Source organism: Danio aesculapii, chromosome 9 (genome assembly GCF_903798145.1).
Source record: "Danio aesculapii chromosome 9, fDanAes4.1, whole genome shotgun sequence".
Taxonomy (NCBI): domain Eukaryota; kingdom Metazoa; phylum Chordata; class Actinopteri; order Cypriniformes; family Danionidae; genus Danio; species Danio aesculapii.
The window spans coordinates 40329250-40344758 of record NC_079443.1 but is presented as its reverse complement, the minus strand read 5'-3'; the positions used below and the strand labels follow the sequence as shown (position 1 = coordinate 40344758).

At 36.9% G+C, this 15509-nt stretch overlaps 1 protein-coding gene across 1 annotated transcript in view; it reads left to right on the top strand.

The window, feature by feature from the left end:
* Positions 1-14157, top strand: part of LOC130235225 (receptor tyrosine-protein kinase erbB-4-like) — a 614645-nt gene extending 600488 nt beyond the window's left edge. The window contains exons 26-27 of the mRNA XM_056465705.1: positions 5585-5918; positions 9515-14157. Of these exons, the coding sequence (XP_056321680.1) occupies positions 5585-5918; positions 9515-10200 (1020 nt within the window). The 3' untranslated portion in view covers positions 10201-14157. The remainder of the gene's footprint in view (positions 1-5584; positions 5919-9514) is intronic.
* Positions 14158-15509: the final 1352 nt, after the last annotated feature.

Here is a 15509-nt window from a genome sequence, read left to right as displayed (position 1 = left end):
TTTGTAAACACTCATTGGCCACTATATTAGGTACACCTGCCAAACAGCTCATTAATGCAAACATCTAATCAGCCAATCACATGGCAGTTAAGTGCATTTAGGCATGTAGACATGGTCAAGATAATCTGTTGCCGTTCAGACTGAGCATCAGAATGGGGAGGAAAGGTGATTTACAGTAAGTGACTTTGAACGTAGCATGATTGTTGGTGCCAGACAGGCTGAGAGTATTTCAGAAACTGCTGATCTACTGGGATTTTCACACACAACCAACTCTAGGGTTTACAGAGAATGGTCCGAAAAAAGAGAAAATATCCAGTGAGCAGCAGTTCTGTGGGCACAACTGCCTTGTTGATGCCAGAGATCAGAGGAAAATGGCCAGACTGGTTCGAGCTGATAGAAAGGCAACAGTAACTTAAATAACCACTCGTTACAACCGCGGTATGCAGAAGAGCATCTCTGAACGCACAACACATCCAACCTTGAGGAGGATGGGCTACATTAGCAGAAGACTAAACCGGATGCCGCTCCTGTCAGCTAAGAACAGGAAACTGAGACTACACTTTGCAAAGTTTAACTAATAGAAGATTGGACAAATGTTGCCTGGTCTGATGAGTCTTGGATGGTAGGGTCAGAATTTGGCGTCAGCAACATGAAAGCATGAATCCATCTTGTCTTGTATCAACGGTTCAGGCTGGTGGTGGTGGTGTAATGGTGTGGGGGATGTTTTCTTGGCACACTTTTGACCCATTAGTCCCAATTGAGCATCGTGTCAATGCCACAGCCTTCCTGAGTATTGTTGCTGACCGTGTCCATCCCTTTATGACTACAGTGTACCCATCTTATGATGGCTACTTCCAGCAGGATAACACGCCATGTCATAAAGCGCGAAACTGGTTTGTTGAACATGACAATGAGTTCACTGTGCTCAAATGGCCTCCACAGTCACCAGTGCTCAATCCAATAGAGCACCTTTAAGATGTGGTGGAACAGGAGATTCACATCATGGATGTGCAGTCGACAAACCTGCAGCAATTGTGTGATGCTATCACGTCAATATGGACCAAATCTCTCAGGAATATTTCCAGTACCTTGTTGAATCTATGGCACAAAGGATTAAGGCAGTTTGGAAGGCAAAAGGGGGTCCAACCTAGTACTAGTAAGGTGTACCTAATAAAGTGGCCGGTGAGTGTATGTGTGTAATGAAATTTGCATATTTTAAACTGAAGTATTAAAAATATCGTTACTGAATATACAAGTAAATGTAATTTATAAAGCTTTTATTCACCAGATTATTCAAAAATGGCTTTCTGACCTTTAGAACCGCAGTGAATATAAACCTTACCTTTAGTGAATATATCATGGCATAAATTCAAAAAGTTGCTGAAAACATTTTTTATTATTCTGTGTTGACATGAGAGCATCGCACATTTGCAGATTTGTTGCACATACTGTATGATGTGAATCTCTGTCTCCGCTACATCCCAAAGGTGCTCTATTGGATTGAGATCTCATGACTGTAGATGCCATTTGAGTATATTGAACTCATTGTCATGTTCAAGAAACCTTAATAAAGTAAGTGTGTAAACTAAACTTAAATTCCAGAAAGAAAAAAAACTGCTGTGATACAATTATGGCTGATACAGTTAATGTGACATAAAAACTTTTCAGTGACATGGCATTTTAAGGATACTGCCCAGACCTCTCTCCTCTTCTATAAACTAATAATCTGTCCGGCTGTACCTTCCATCACAGCAATGAGCTCCAGGCTGTGCAAAGAGCATTGCTGGGGAAGACAGAATGGAGAAAGAGAAAAAGAAATGAGACGGGGGTTTTGTGCTTAGTGGAGAGCCAGAGGTGATGTCAAAAATGTCAGTGGTAAAGAAAAGTGAGGAAACAGACACTAAAATCAGGCTAACTTACTGTGGTTCTGTCATGACAACTCTCTGAGAGATTTAGTGCAGTAATTAATACGTTTATGGCCATGTTTATATGTTTGGTCTTGGCGGCATAGAGCTGCTGTGCCGCTGCAGCTGCTGCTTTGATTAGTGCAGAGCAAGTACCGGGACTTGCTACTCCCAATATATTCACGGACAGGCCATAAATAACACACTGATCCTGCAAACATGCCATACATGAACCCCCCATAGTAGATCTTTACAGGTGGAACAAGGTTGAAGGAGGGTATCCAAAAAGGCACTAAAGATCGCTAACAAAAGCAACACTGAGGTTTTAAATGTTAAGGAGCAAGCTTATTGGCTGTTGAGATGATAACAACCAATCATCTGGATTATGTAGCTGGAAGCAGATTGGATAGGACTCATCAGCCTGCGTGCCAAATAGAGTTTCAGGACAGAACTTTGTATTGAAATCATGGCAATCACATAAGAGTGGTGCTAAATGTTATTTCTGATAATGGCTTGTAGTGCTTGTTTTAGGCAGAGCTGCCCTACAGTTGAACTGCCTGATATTCTGAATTAATTTTGCTTTGTTAAAAATCTTAAACGTGACAATCTTATAATGGAAAGACAGTTCACCGAAAGCCCTTGGGTTGCTTGGCTGAAAATTATAAGTCTGTGTGCATATAGCCCATAGATGCTGTTTCCCAAACAGATTCTCTACACGCGTTTTGAAGCAGAGCGAAAGTCTGGGTTTTGGGTGCATGTTTTAATGCTTTGAACAGACATATACACATAAATAATAATAATAATAAATCTAAATATGCAATCTAAATATGCAACTAATTTTGTCCTAAATGAGCATAAAAAGTTAGGAAATCTTGAATGCTTTCATTATAATGTTAGATGTGTGCATTTTTAAAGTGGCACCTCTGTTATTTAACGTAATCAAACAAAAAATCTAAATGAGAGATTCATAGAGTGCTGTCTGGCCCAGTTTGGCACGTAATGTAACGATTTTGCTTAAAGAACGATTCAGCATGTTAGTAGAAAAGCGGCTCTTGATTCTATTTCTTTATGATAATAGCCATTCATTTTAATTGTTAAAACTGCAGCTTTTATCTGATGTATACTGTTTATTCTATCCTTCTTAAATAATAATAATAATAATAATAATAATAATAATAATAATAATAATAATAATAATAATAATAATAATAATAATAATAATAGTAAAACATATTACTGACAGTTTTACAGATAATTTACAATGAAACAGCTCCAGATGAACATATTTAGTTTTTTTTATATTATATTTAAATTGATATTCAATTCAATTCACCTTTATTTCTATAGCGATTTTACTATGTAGATTGTCCCAAAGCAGCTTCACATGAAACATCATAGTAAATTGAATCCGTGTCAATCCGAGTTCAGTTTAGTGTGCTTTAATAATCACTACTGAGAGTCCAAACACTGAAGAGCAAATCCATCAATGCGCAGCTCTACAGATCCCAAACCATGCAAGCCAGTGGTGACAGTGGCAAGGAAAAAAACTTCACCAAATGGCAAAAGTGAAAAATTAAAAAACCTCAAGAGAAACCAGGCTCAGTTGAGCATGACCATTTCTACTCTGGCCAAACGTTTTGTGCAGAGCTGCAGTCTAGGCGCCGGAGGCTGGAGAATGCTGGACCTCAGCTAAGACTCGTCTGTCCCTATTATAAAATATTAATATTAAATGGGGAGTATGTTTTGGGGGGAGTGGGGCATATCCCTTATTTTCACATCCCAATGTTGACAGGTATATTCTGTCTGCAAAGTTCTGTCTTTTATAACTGCAAAAACTAATTGCTTTAAATCAATGCTTATATGACTGACTTTTGATTGGATACATTTGGCGTCACGGTGAATTAGTTGTTAGCACTGTCGCCTCACAGCAAGAGGGTCGCTGGTTCAAGTCCCGGCTGGGTCAGTTGGCATTTCTGTGTGGAGTTTGCACTGTTTGCGTGGGTTTCCTCCAGGTGCTCCGGTTTCCCCCACAGTCCAAAGACATGCAGTACAGGTGAATTGAATAAACTAAATTGGCCGTAGTGTATGAGTGTGAATGAGTGTGTATGGTGTGTTTCCCAGTACTGGGTTTCAGCTGGAAGGGCATCCACTGTGTAAAACATATGCTGGATAAGTTGGCGGTTCATTCCGCTGTGGTGACCCCTGGTAAATAAAGAGACTAAGCTGAAGGAAAATGAATGAATGACTTGTATAATGCATATGGTAATAATAATAAAGTAAATTGGAAATTTAGGAAAGCAGTAAAAAAAAAGTAACACTTTAAAATAATGGTCTATCAGTTAATGCTATTAAATGTATTTACTAACATGAACAAACAATTAGTAATACATTTATAAGGGTATGTATTCACTGTTAGTTAATGTTATTTCAATGTAGTTCATGTTAACTCCCTGTGCATTACCTAATGTTAACAAGCACAACGTTGGATTTGAATAATGCAGTAATTAATGTTGAACTATGATTAATAAATGCTTCGCAAGATTACTGTTACGACCCTGGTCTAGGGACGAGGCCGCAACATAAAAGAACACCAGACAAATAAAAATCACTTTTGTAACTCTTTGGAGTCGGGTCCGTTTAATTGTCTTTTTTTTTTTTTTTTTTGTCTTTTTTTCTTTTTGTTATCACCCAAAAAAACGTGAGGCCAACTACCTTGGAGTGGACCCACAGAAAAATAATAAACAAAAAGTACTTTCTAACTAAACACCCAAATGAAAATGAACTACACCTAACAACATAACAGAAATAAAAATACAAAATCTACCCCTGCCTCCCTGACTATGTACAAAAACAGGAGAAAATATTTACAGAAAGAAAAGTGTGGTGTCCAACCCCTACTGCCTCTTACCGTGTGCAATATTCAGTATTTACAATATCAACAAACAAACAAACCAAAAACAAAATAGTAGGAGGGGGAAAAACAGGGATAGATATACAATAAAGAATCAATTTACACACCAGCACAGGAAACACAATCAAAAATAACACTTAGCAACAGAATAATCTTATAGCACACCAAACGCAAGACAACACACCAACCAAAAATAGCTCTCCCGCCCCACGCCCATCTTCCCTTTTTAAAGGACACCCTGGGTCACTCCAGCCAATCCCAACACACGTCATCTGCGTAACTAGGGCGGGGCCTGCAGATGTAAAGAGAGGGAGAGAGAGAGAGACCCACATGCACACAGAGACGCACACCTGCCAACGCAACATAACTCATACTTAATGTTGGTAAATACATGAGCTAAAATTAATGAATGGACCATTATTCTAAAGTGTTACCAAAAAACAATCGTTTCTGCAGCAATCCTGCTACCATACTACTTCATTATAAAGAAGTTCACAAAGACGGGCAGAAGGAAAGAGTCTGAGGATTAGGAAGAAGAAAAAACAAATATTTTAATTGTGATGAGATTTCTAATTGCACCAAGAGAGTTGTGTTCCTACACCCTCATCTGTTGATTCGCTGTTGCCAAGTTTTCATTAAATCTCATGAACTGTATTAATATTTGGAGCCTCGCTAGCATAAAATATTTGCCTCTCTTGAAGTGTTTAATTGTAAAGCAAACAGATAGATCACTCCGGAGATACTAAAAGGCTTGCCTGTGTTTCTGCAGAACCAGTTCGCCTATCAGGACGGCAGCTTTGGCATGGAGGAGATGATGGCCACTATCCCGCGGGTTGTGGCTGTGTCTGCAGTCAGTCCAGGCTGCTCCACTCAAAAGCAATCGAAGGGCCAACAGGGGGCCTCGGGCTCCTCTGAGGCGTTTGAAGACAGCCGTTGTAATGGCACTCTCAGGAAGAAGGCTTCACCCAGGGCGAGCTCTGGGGACGACAGCAGCGGCCAGCGCTACAGTGCAGATCCCACGGTGATACTGTGTGAGCATGGAGCAAGAGCTGAGACCGACCAGGATGGATACATGAGCGCCATGCAGGACAAAAAGCCCTCAGGTTAGTTGAAGAATAAAACCGGAGTAAGCAGGAATCACAGAGATCTGTTCTGCTTTTTTTTTTTACACTTGATATTATTTATCTAGTGTCGTTGGTAACCCTGGGTTGTCTTTGTTCAGTGATTCACGCTGTTTGTGCTTTTATACGCTTGGTTATGATTAATACTGTGCAGATTTGTTTTGAGATTTTGCTTGTAAATTTGAAACCCCTGCATATTTACAAGGTTAATAATATTGGATGAACACATACAACATCAAACCAGTTTTAATAACAGCTTGTCCATCTGTGTTCATTTTACACGTTACTGTTTTAAAGGCATAGTTCACCAAAAATGAAAATACTGTCCTCTTTGCCATATCTTAATGTTGTTCCAAAGCTGTGGGACTTACTTTTCTTTGTGGAACACAAAACAACATGTTTTTAGAGAAAAGTTTGCTTTAAATTTAGCTGGAAACCAAACCAATTTGTATGAAAAAAACTAAAACATTTTTTTATTTTTATTTTAGGAGATATTTCTCAAATTAGTTTGTGTTTCGCCTATCATCAAAGATTGTCATACAGTAAACGATGACTTTATAAAATATTTAGTTTGAACTTTAGTTTGATCTCTTAAAGTCTTATGATATATACTTTTCAAAGAAAAAAACAAACCATGGCTATGTATGCCATCACTATGCTTTTCCCAAATTTGATTTTACATTTTGATAAATTGAGGAATTGATTATATATTTTGTATTTGAAATATTATACATCCCAGTTGTAAGAGCTCAAATCATAACTTGACTTCTGATTGATCATTAGGAAAAGTGGCAGAAGGTAGATTTTTCAGATGAATCATCTGTTGAACTGCATCCCAATTATCACAAATACAGCTATTGGAGCCCACATGGACTCAAGATTACATTTGAAATCAGTCAAGTTTGGTGAAGGAAAAGTGAGGGTTTGGGGTTACATTCAGAATGGGGGCATACGAGAGATCTGCAGAGTGGATGGCAACATCAACAGCCTGAGCTATCAAGACATTTGTGCTGCCCATTACATTACAAACCACAGGAGAGGGCAAATTGTTCAGCAGGATAGCACTCCTTCTCATTCTTCAGCCTCCACATCAAAGTTCCTGCAAGCAAAAAAGGTCAAGGTGCTCCAGGATTGGCCAGCTTAGTCACTAGACATGAACATTATTGAGCATGTCTAGGGACGAAGGAAGAGGCAATGAAGATGAATTCAAGGAAACTTGATGAACTCTGGGAGTCCTGCAAGAAGGCTTTCTTTGCCATTCCAGATGACTTTATTAATAAGTTATTTGAGTCATTGCTGAGATGTATGGATGCAGTCGTCCAAGCTAATGGGAGTCATACACAATATCAATTATTTTTCCACTGCATGACACTATGACTTTATATTCTTCACTGTACATTATTTCTGTTAAGTGACAAGACTTTTGTCTAAGCAAAGTCAGAGCTTACTGTTCTAATTAAATAATTAAAAATCAAGGCATGATCATATTTTATTCTGGTAAAATAAACGTAATCTAGAGGCCTTTGTCTTTCATATAAGCAACTTCCCAAATATTCCAAATGATACCAAATGATCATCTAGAACCAAGTTATTATTTGTTGTTCCTAAAACCTGAATAGGCGACAAGACTTTTGTCAGGATAGTGTATAGTAATTTAATTACTAAATTAAAATGCTTACAACTTTTCCCTTTATAGTGCTTGTAAAAGTTTCTGTGATTGTTCACAGTTCATCCATATTTAATGAGAAAAGTTTCAAGCCAGTTGCATAATTTTTCTTTTTTATGAACCATTGCATAAAAAATATACTTTTTGTCCAATGTAACTTAATCTATTGTAAGAACTGGGAAGAAAGCCTATTAGTTTAACTGCATGAACCATGCTGAACAACTAATCACTGTATATCTTCACAGTGTTTACTGTAGCTACAGCACACCAAACTGAGGTTATTTACCTCTAAAATAAGTGTAAACATTTTTCAGGCGCCTTAAAAATGTTACTTTTAAAGGTTGCTCTTTTCTCATGCACTGAGGCAGAAATCTTGTCTTCGCTCAGATTCACAGACCTTTTCACTTATATCCATATCTATATTCTTAAGTTTTTAGTTTTTTACAGTGAGGTTTGGTAATATATCAGTCACCAGATTCATAAAACATTTTCTACCTACAAACATGAATACCATTTTTAGGCTATAGACAATATGCTTTGATTTATGGAGTGATTAAAAAAAGTATCCACTGAAAAAATATATTTCTGCTGGAAAATATGCTAATTACTTCAAATGTAATTAGATCATTTCTTATTTGCATATCTAAACAACATTTAAGAAAACTTGTAAGACAAAATGATTGTCTTTATGTACTCATTAATCAACTGAGGTGATTATTCAGAATGACATCTATTAGTTAATCAATATGATTACCATTTTACAGCGTCTTGTCTTAACCTCGTTTTTAAGCTCGAATGAAAAGACCACTGAATCTTGCTAATTTGCATTAATTTTTGCACAGGCTCACAAGCAAATTTGTGCCTTAAATAATAATTACTGCTTCTCTAATCTAAAGTTCAAATTAATAGTGTTATTACACTGCACTGTATATCCACTCTAGCATTTCCATAAAAAACCGAGTATACTTTAGACTTAAAGACAAGGGCGTAGATTAGCTCTTGACATTGGCGGGGACATACATCCCTAGAGCGCATGCATTGAACAGCTCAAATTCTGTTTCACACTTTTAAAAACATGAATAAAGTACTTAATAACATAAAATAAACACTTAATAATACAAATAACAATCCGGTCCCATGCTGCAAAATTCAATTTACTTTATTTTACTGCAGTCAGGCTTTGAGGAGATATGAATGTAGAGAAATTTAGAGAGGTGTGTGACACAGTTTAACTGATTTATCCCGATTATTGTTTTTCATAATCATGAAGGTCAAAATCAAATTTCGATTCCGTATTTTCGTCTTGGTTAATAGTATTACAGTGAATTCATAGGGAACTTGACTTTATGCACGTGTAGGTCACTAAGGGTTGATGGAGCATTATTTACTTTGAAGTTGATTAAACTATTGGTACATTTTAGTAATTGGTGGATATTGGTGGGGACACGTCCCCTCCGTTCATGCCTATTCTACCCCCATGCTTAAAGAGATACTTCACTTAAAAATGTCAATTCTGTCATCATTTACTTACTCTTTACTTGTTCCAAACCTGTTTGACTTTCATTCTTCTGTCGACACAAAATAGGATATTTTGGAACCTATAACCTGGTTTGCAGCTTTCTTTGAAATGTCTTGTTTAGTGTTCAACAGAATAAGGAAACTCATAAATGTTTGGATCCACTTGAGGCTGAGTAAATATTGGGTACATTTTCTGTTTTGGGTGAACTATTTCCTTAACTTGTACTTCAGCAATTATCTTCACAGACAGAACCTGAATTAACAATCGTTAGGACTTCAGAGAGTTATATACTGAGGAAAAACTAAGATCAATGTAGTCAGCATTACCTAAGAGCACAATGTTCTCAGTCTGCTCACCTCTTCTTATCTCCCTGCTCTTTCTTTTCTATAACAGATTTTCTCAATCCTGTTGAGGAAAACCCCTTCGTCACCCATCGCCGAAATGGAGAGATCCACACTTTGGAGCGAGGCTACCACAGCACCTCCAATGGGCAGCCCAAGGTGGAGGATGAGTATGTCAATGACCCACTGTACCTCAACACCTTTCATAACACTGGGGAAAAGAGTCACGATGCTTTGAGGAAGAACGGAGTTCCTGTGGTGCACACAGCGGCAGCAACAGTAGCAGCAGCGAATACCATTACTTCCAACAGCCAGACCCTTTCCCAAACCATGCAGCCAGCAGCAGCGTCCAGTTCCCACATCACAACGCAGCCCCTCTACCAAGGCAAACCAAGCATCTCCACCCTCTCAGGCCACACTCTTCACTCTGCTCATCCCGGACATGCTCTCCACCCGACGCACACTCTCCATCCTGCTCACACCGGGACCATCAAGGCCGACTTAAAGGCCAAAAAGACATTTGACAGTCCTGAGTACTGGCAGCACAGTCTTCCCCCTAAGGCTACTCTTCACAATCCGGAGTATCTGCAGGACTGCAGCACACGCTTCTTCTACCGCCAAAATGGTCGGATTCGACCTGCGGTGGCCGAGAACCAGGAGTATCTGTCTGATTATGCGCTAAAACCGGGCACTGTGTTGCCACCACCTCCGTACCGCCAGAGGAATACTGTTGTTTAGCAACAACAGCCAAGACAACTAAGGAAAGATGGAGGTAAAGAGAGAGTCACACTGGCTCTCACACCAGCATCCCGATCTCTAAACTGGATTTAACACCCAACCTCCTACGACCTGGAACTGATCCGCTTGAGTGAGCTTCTCCTCCAGAGGCAACAGTCACAGATGGCCACGTCAGTCAAATGTCCTCTTCCTGCTTGTCTCTTCTCAACATTAAGACCTTTTTCCTCCCAACTTTTGGAAAAAACGAAACTCTTCCCGACGTACGGTAGGCGTTACGCTCATCTCATTGAAAGCAAGTACTGTCCGAGGAACAATTTTTGTGCAATTCCATTGATCTTGTTTTGGTTATTTGATTTTGAAGCTTTGATATGATCTGTTGTAATTTATGACTTTGGTTAGCGTAGTTTACTTTAGCACTTCATGAGGCTAATGCAAAGCCTGGAAATATCATTCTGGGCCAAGACAAACAAGAGAGCCTAAAGGGTCACTACTAATTGAGACAGACCTGTCTGTATACTATTATATACAACAAATCGTGTTCATTGTAATGTGATGTCAACTGGGACCTTCACGGATGGCAGATCTCCAAAAGAGTGTATCTCCATTCATTTGTTTTTATTTGCTCAAACAAGACACCATTTATTACTTCTATTGAGCCGCTCTTTCCTCACTTTGTTTTGTAAGACTGGAACACTTCCCGACTGCTTTATTGTATACCAACACGTGATGAAGAGAAACACTCCATGATAAGAACGATATCAGCTCACATATGAACGAGACGGTACAACAGCTCACCACAAAAAAATCAATAACTTCATAAAAGCTGATCTGCAACAGTCTACTGTAATAACATTTTTATTGTCGATCCAGCCAGCATTGATCCGTACGCTCATGGAGTTGTCACCTTAAGGTAGCCTTCTTTAGTTTGTCATTTAATGTGTGGAACGAAAAACCCAGATTGGGTCTACCTTGAACTTTAGAAGCTAAAATCAATACTAGCGACTGAAAGCGCAGGTGGATGTATGGCAGAGAACAATGGATATGTACACACCTACTGAAGCCCAGGTTTGCACGAAAGACTCAACAGCACACAACGTCTGGATCATCTTCTGAAATATGGCCGGAAAACTGTTATAATATAAACTTTTACACGTGCGATTGGAGATGTTTGTGTTTGCAGCTTTTTCTAGCTGGGATCAAGCTCCAACAGTGGGGGATATTTGGAAGTCAAGATGATGGTGATACCATCAAACAGTACCATGAGGAACAAATGACTGGAATATTTGCCCTGAGGTCAGAGATGAAACTCAAATCTGTCATCTCAATTTGAGCCGTCTCCCTTAATGACTTTTCTGTAAGAAGCATCTCATGAAGGTACAAGTTTAGGATAGTAATGCAGAATATTCCTCAAATGGTGGAAACCATCTTTGCTACATCTTACCGCAACATCCTGCTTTCTAAGGCCAGATTTGTGTATAGTTTTGAACACTGCCAGTCACTATGCTTTTCTGGTGAGAGAATATTAATAATAATAATAATAATAATAATAATGTTGTGTTGCTGGTTTGGAAATGTTCAATTGTTTTATAGCACTTAACAGCCTGGCACAGCCGCACCAACGGCACTGATGGAATTCTCATTTATTATAGCTCACATGACCATAGCAAACATCACCCACCCACATTTTTTTCTTTGTATGATTTTTTTTTGTTTATTTTGTGCTTATGAATATGAAGGTTTACGGTTACATGGAGCACTTTAATTAACGAACGTAACAAAGATTGAGCGCAGCTCTTTTCATTGAGGGTACTGCTGTTCCCATGTGATAACAGATTAGACAGATGACATTTTTGGCTCTCTATTGGAAACAAAATCAGGGAACGTTAGTAAAGCGCAGCAATTTTGCCAAACACAGATGTTTACTAATTGAAGTATTTATCTCTAACTTTAAAAAGAAAGCAATTAGGGCAGCATTTTAGGTGCAATGCAGTAAAATATTACCTATAACAATAATAGTGAAGCAGATGCTTTGTTTTAGCTCCTATAGTGTTTGGAAAGTAGTTCTAAAGTAAGTAAAGTGTATTGAAATATGGCCAAATTATATTTTTATTCATTTATATTCATTCATTTTTGTATTTATGACAAACCTAACGAGGAGAAAAGCTTTTTTAAAGGTTTTTAGTGGAGGTTATGAAAGCCCAAAGAAGTGCAACCTTCAAGAAAACCCTCGTGTATAGTCTTATCAAGAGGGTCATAGCTTTTGATGAACTATTGTGGGATGAAGATCGTTCTCTGAATCAAAATAAAAGACATATATGTGCATATGCTACTGATAGCTTCATTGTAGATCAGGGTGTCTGAATATCCAGATATGTAGCAGCTGCTGTGGATAAAAGTTGGGTAAAGATCTCGTAAAGTGAGGAACAACTTGACTAAAATGCAGGGAGAAGGATACTTAAAATACAAGGGTGATGGTTTGCGAAGGCATTCGTCATCAGAGACTGTTAGAAAATGGGACTTGTGTCTTTTTGGAAACATTTTCATGTTGTAGAAACTCTGGGAAATGGGGTTTTAATAGAGCACAAACACTCTGTCTCGCTGCACATTGTTCACTGCTGATTCACTTTTAGCAGAATCTAGAAGAACACGAGACAGACGTCTTGACATGAACTTGTGTAAATATTCCTGAAGGGGCTTGGAGATTATGTGAAGAGTGATCAGATACTGTTGAAGGCTTTTTTTTTAGCGTTGCATTAAAAATCTGAGGGGTGAGTTCACTAAGAATGAATTGCAGCTACTGATGGTGTTGTTTCTTTGCACACAAGGCTGATTCATCAAAACAATTTTGAAGATAACAATACATGGCCACAAAATGTGCTAAATTCAATGTTTACATCCAGATCTTACAGATCTTGCTTTTGGAAAATGGAGGAAAGTTTAAACTCCAGCACTGCAGTTCAGACACTTTGGTTTGTCATGCAATAAGCATTTGAATTTTTTTAATTCTTTCATCCATCTGATTTTTAGCCAACTAAAAACACCTTTTCTGTGCTCATCTAAAAAAGCATAGCTGTGGGACTTTGAGAGCTTTGTTCATTGGGATGCTGTTTGATCAGGCCTGTAGACAGTAGGGGTTTTGGTGATTTGAACACCACCCCAATGCCAGAATTTGTCAGTTGTTTGTCTCTTACATGAGCTCTCTATATTGATTGCTATACCATTATAAATTGTGAAAACTATTCAAAGAAGATTTTAAGACTAATCGGCTTCACAACTGTCACGGTCTGTTTTTCATAACAACTGTTTTCCAACAGCGAGCTGCAAACAAATGTGCTCTCAACCTGAGACGTGAGCAATTTAAAAAGCCATCTTTCATTTTAATCTTGTTAATTATAGAAAAAAAAACAGCATTTTACAAGTAAATGTTAGTGTATTCCTAACCTTGAATATTGATCTATTATTGAATCTCAAAATGGCCAATAAAAATGTGTCAAGCACCAAAAGCAACATATATTATACAAAAATATAATTATCTGTGAATTTTCAGATTTCTTTTTTTTTATGAGAGGCTGGAAAAGTCGTGAAACACTTAATTATTATTAATGTTATTATTGTCTCATTCATATATTGTTCAGATGAACAAATTCTGACTTCTGAGGAAATGTGTGTGCGTTTCCCGAACAATGACATAACTAGTTATAGCTGAACTATCATAGTATGGTGCATTTTTTGAGAAAAGAATGATGTAGTGACGAGTGTTTCCCAAAAGTATAGTTGCTTTGTTACAGATTCATCGTTTGAACCATGTTAGTTATAACGTAAAATGTCCATAATGACGCTCAAAACAGAGTGGAGTAACAACTTATTTAGAGAAAAAAAACCAAATTAATGCAAATTATATTGTTTTATACACACATGCATTTGAAAAAAAAATCTAATATTAGTTTTGGTAAAAACATGCACTCATTTTCCATATTAATTGAAATATATGTAAACGGCAGATATAGAGCCTATTTCCTATACAAATATTATTAGGAACATTACATAATCTATTCTACACTTAGCTAACATGTATTCTAATCTCATATATAAATCATATAAATTGTTATTGGTTGTAATAAACAGTAGACTATTTATTAATAAATCTTTTTAAAAAATCATACTTAATAATAAAAAATAAAATAAAATATTAATAATAATAATAATAATAATAATAATAATAATAATAATAATTATTATTATTATTATTATTATTATTATTATTATTTATTATTTTTATTATTATTATTATTATTATTATTATTATTACTACTATTATTATTATTATTATTATTATTAAGTAGGATTTAACTTTTTAAATTTTTTTATTTTATTTCAAAATGTTTTAAAAAGTCTACTTTACTTTTTTTTTTTACTTTGTACTTAAGTTTGTTGTAGAATGTTCTAACCAATAGGCTCATGTCATATACAGTACAGATACATTTCTTTATAAACAACCTACTATAAATTAAAAGCATTAACGTATGCTATATATTTTTGTTTTCACAAGTTTTGGAGACTTAACGTAGATTCCGCTTTTAAATAAATGGTCACCTATAGCTTTCGTCATGAGCCACGGCTGCATTCAAAGTGGCATAAATGTTTTAAAAATGCACTACGGAGGGAACACAATTGTCAAGATGAAGATCGCTAAAACTGAACTGCAAAAAATACTTTGAAAGCAAATTACACGTAAGAGAGGTGACTATAATGTTTGTTTGTTTTTTTTTAACATTCCAATTTTACATGTTGGAACATTCGAAAGGCATAGGGCATAGAGAGGATAACTGGGAATAGTACACAACCAGGAAATATGCTTCTACTGCAACTACAGCTCTAGAGGTGTTGCTAGCGTACAAGGTTGCGATGCAGTTTGTGAATGATCATTGGAACAATGGATTTGGGAAACAAACTGTTTGTAATGATGGAACTTGCAGCCTTATTTACCTAACAATGGTTTTCAGAAACACACCCGTTTGTTATTTGCCTAATAAATGAAAAAAGCAACAGTTTTGATTTTAAACGAGTTTTAACAGATTTCTAAAATATTTGTGTTTGTGTCTTATGATAGATGGTCTAAAAAGTATTTTCACCAACCTAAATATATACTTCTATACTTTATTTATTCAAATTTCAATATTCAAACATTTAAAACACTAACCTCATAACATTATGTATACAACTGTAATATACAACGTACAGTTTGGATACAAATGTGTAAATAAATACTTCAAAATATAGTACAGTAAGCAATTTGACAGAAATTATAA